Source organism: Stegastes partitus, unplaced genomic scaffold (genome assembly GCF_000690725.1).
Source record: "Stegastes partitus isolate 25-593 unplaced genomic scaffold, Stegastes_partitus-1.0.2 Scaffold1778, whole genome shotgun sequence".
In the NCBI taxonomy this organism is placed as follows: domain Eukaryota; kingdom Metazoa; phylum Chordata; class Actinopteri; family Pomacentridae; genus Stegastes; species Stegastes partitus.
Window position 1 is genome coordinate 73,707 of NW_007579509.1, and position 3,627 is coordinate 77,333.

A 3,627-nucleotide genomic window follows, 5' to 3' on the forward strand; every position below is an offset into this window, starting at 1 on the left:
AAAAAAATCGAAGAAAAAAAAAAAAAAAGTGAACAATGTCTAAAGGTTTCCTCTGCTCCAGCTTCTCACAGGGTAGCTATCTGATATGTGGAGAAAAAAAAAAAAAAAACAGAGAATGAACTCGACCAGGAGCTCTTTCGGAGATGTTTCATGGCTCACAATGATTGGTTTCTTTGGTATAAAACTACCATGACTTCCTAGAATGAAAAGAATCTCTTCTTTTTTTTTGAAATTTCTACAGTGATGATTGGATAAACAAGCCCCTGACTACTCTCACTCTCCGGTCAGATTTATCAACGTACAAAGTCGGATGTGGCTACAGCTGCGTCTCAGCGTTAAGAAGATGAGTGGGCTGAGTGTGATGTGGTTGGAAGTCGAATTAAACACCTAAGGAAGCGTCACACCAATTGTCTGTGGAATTAGAAAAAATGAGGTAATTCAGTATAAAAAAATCCAACCGTCTTTGCTCACCGAGGTGATGGTGGTGGTGGTGGTGGTGGTGGTGGTGGTGCGAGTGAATAAGTGGGATAACGTGTCTATTGTACAGGCAGCTTTGTGTTTGTCAGCTGATCGGTGTGTGTTAGAGGGAACCAGCAGTGTTTTCTGTGTTATACATGTTATTCCACATTCATTACGACCGATGGAGAAGATAAATACGTTTGTGACTCTTTTCTCTCACTGCTGTGAAAATAAATCAGGATCCTCATCAACTGCTGAAACTTAGGGTAAAACGCTAAAAGTAAACACATTAAATCTGTGGATAAAACTGAAGGCCTTTAAGAGATTCGGCGTTTCTCAGTGACGTTTTTTTTTTTTTTTTTGCTGTTATTCATTTTCCATGAACATCGTTTGACATCATAATGGTCTTTCATTCATTAACTACTAATAGTAAAGTGAAAATACTTCGACACCGTCACAGAATAACACGGAGGAATGCATTGCAATAGTATATATCACAGTTTTCCCTCAGCTGTAATGTTAGCTTTATTGTCCTTCCCATCCTATGCAAAGACTATGGCTATTCTGAGTATCGCTGTTCAGCTCGAGCGCGCCGCCGCCGCCACTGTGCAGCCGCTCTTATTTCCTCGATATACTGATCCTACCCCTTCAACGAGAACCCTAAAAACACCATCATCTGTCGTCTGAAAAGTTAAGAAGGATAGAAGGTTACGAGGAAGAAGGGACTAAAGAAGGCAGCAAGGAAAGAAGGATTGGAATGAGCTAGTAGGTCATTACTTTCTCTCTGTGGTGACTAATGAGACTCCAATGTCCTGGACAGTATTTTTAGGATGCTCTACATGTCCACTGAGACATGCAAGTTGCCAAGGTGACCTGTTTTCACCATGATCAACTATGTAACCCAGAGTGGCTGCTGTTTAGGAAGGAAAAAAGGCAGGAGAAAGAAAAAAAAAAAAAAAAAAAAGGAATATACTTCCCCTTGAAGGTTTCAAATTTGGCACACTTCATTGTCCTTTAGCACAGCATCTTCAAGTAAAAACTTAAAAAAAGAAGAAGAAAGAAATAGACCTGTTCCTGTTTGAGTGAATGCACATGCTGATATACTGGATTCACCTAAGGCAAAAAGGATTGTGAATACGTGTGGAAAGTGCTCTTTGAGTCCTCCCCCCGCCCCCCCACAGCTCATGTCCACAGTGCTGCAGAGTTACTGGCGTGGAGAAAGAGAGAGAGGGAGAGAGAGAGAGAGAGAGAGAGGAAGGGGTCCTGTTAGAAGAGATGGTAAGAGAGGTGTTCCTCCCTCCACTCTGCGCTCAGACCGAACCAGCTGAGTCAGGATGCGTCCCCTTCGCGTTGCTCCCCTCGTCTTCCTCTGTGGACCTCTCACGGGGACACGTTGAGTAGCTTGGTGGATTTATTGGGGTAATTGATAGCCAGGCTGATGGCGGCAATATTCTTCAGAGCCTGCACAATAATAATAATAAAAAAAAAACACACAGTGCATGAGGATGTGAATGAAATTCAGAGGAATGGATGCAGAGTGAGAAAAGCAAGCCGAGGAAATTCATACAATGAGACGTGAGAAAACCTCGATATCCACCTGCACCGTGCGGCGCATGATGAATGATAAACAGGAAGATTAAGGACAGCTAAACGGATGACATCACCATCACCAACCAGACTGTACTGCCCTTCACTGTTTTCTGTTATTCTGTTGATATTTATTCACCTCTAGCTCTGTGTTTCCATTAACAGTCAGTTAGTTGTTGTTGTTTTCCCCCCTACTTTGGTCCCGAAATGTGAAATCAGAAAACTCATAGTACCATTACATTCATCCTCCAGAGACGGATTGGTTATGGAGGGATGTTTTGTGACACCTGGTCCCAAAATCACAAAACAAATAGCCAAACTGTGCAACTATTTGTTTTCTAACTTGTACAGCATGAATATCAGATTTTTAACATTCACTGATGCCAAGTGAGTGACCTTTACTTTTATAACTTGGCACACACGAGCTTCCAGTCTGTCAGGTACACAGAATTAAAACGCACATCCTTATAACACTGAACTGTACGCTAGATGTCTGGCTGATGCCTGTAGTTCTGATGAAAATCCAGCTTTTCACTAACTTAACATGCCCATATGGTGTTTTCTAAATGCTAGAAGACAAATCAATAAGCAGTCAACCCCACAGATGAACATTTCTATCTGCAGGGCACTGATGGCAGTCTCTAATACACAGATTCAGACTTGCAGGATGGAACTTTCCATAGATATGTATAATAAAGGCTAAATGTCTTAAGGCGGCGTTTCGAACGGCATCACTGTTCAGCCATCTTGATTCAGGGAAGCTCTCTGGCAGAACCTGAAGGAAGGTGAGTGATCTGCACCAACGTAAACACTCTCATCTCGCTGAAATCTTGACGGATTTACAAACGGTTTGGCTTCTTACAAATGTGGCTACAATTCAAATGACAAAAACACAAATAAAAAACAAAATAATTAAAATACTAATTGTTGCTGGCCGTGAGAGTGAGTGCAGTGTCATAACTACGCCTCTGACGTTTATAACAAACCAAATCGTTTGAAAATCAGTAGAAAATTGAGCAAGTTATGGTTGTTTAAAAAGTACACACACCACTACAACGCAATGTTATGGGTGAGCGAGCCGACCGTACCAAGATGGCCGCCAGTGTGGTCGTGCGATTCCATTGGCCGGCAGTGTGGACGAGACATCTAGCCTTTATTATACATATCTATGGAACTTTCTCCATCATTGTTCTTCTTCAGAATTGGTTTCCAGTTACGTTATTTTAAGGCAGGAAGGGATTATTTTCATAAACTTAAAATCTGTAACTCTGACACATAGAGATAAGTTTTAATCAACAACCAGTGAGGGACTCTGAATACATCTTCTGTGCAAATAAAATATCCTGGTTCATCTTTTTAAGCTTACATAATCCACAGGGTGACGAAGAGTATTGGTCAAGTTGGAACACAGTGTTAGATTTTTTTTTCTTTACTGCTTAGGGGCAGCAAAACAAGCTGTAAACAACAATGACACATGAAAACAAACACTGCCTGTTGACACATCCATCATGAACGGAGCAACATTAGCATTCGCGTCAGTCGTGTTTGTGTCCACCTCAGGCATCCAAGTCCAATTATTGC

The 3,627-nt window shown here is 41.5% G+C and overlaps 1 protein-coding gene across 1 annotated transcript in view; it reads right to left on the reverse strand.

The window, feature by feature from the left end:
- Positions 1-804: 804 nt before the first annotated feature.
- zzef1 (zinc finger, ZZ-type with EF hand domain 1) overlaps positions 805-3,627 on the reverse strand; it is a 33,474-nt gene continuing 30,651 nt past the window's right edge. Inside the window, exon 54 of the mRNA XM_008302223.1 lies at positions 805-1,920. Within this exon, the coding sequence (XP_008300445.1) occupies positions 1,840-1,920 (81 nt within the window). The 3' untranslated portion in view covers positions 805-1,839. The remainder of the gene's footprint in view (positions 1,921-3,627) is intronic.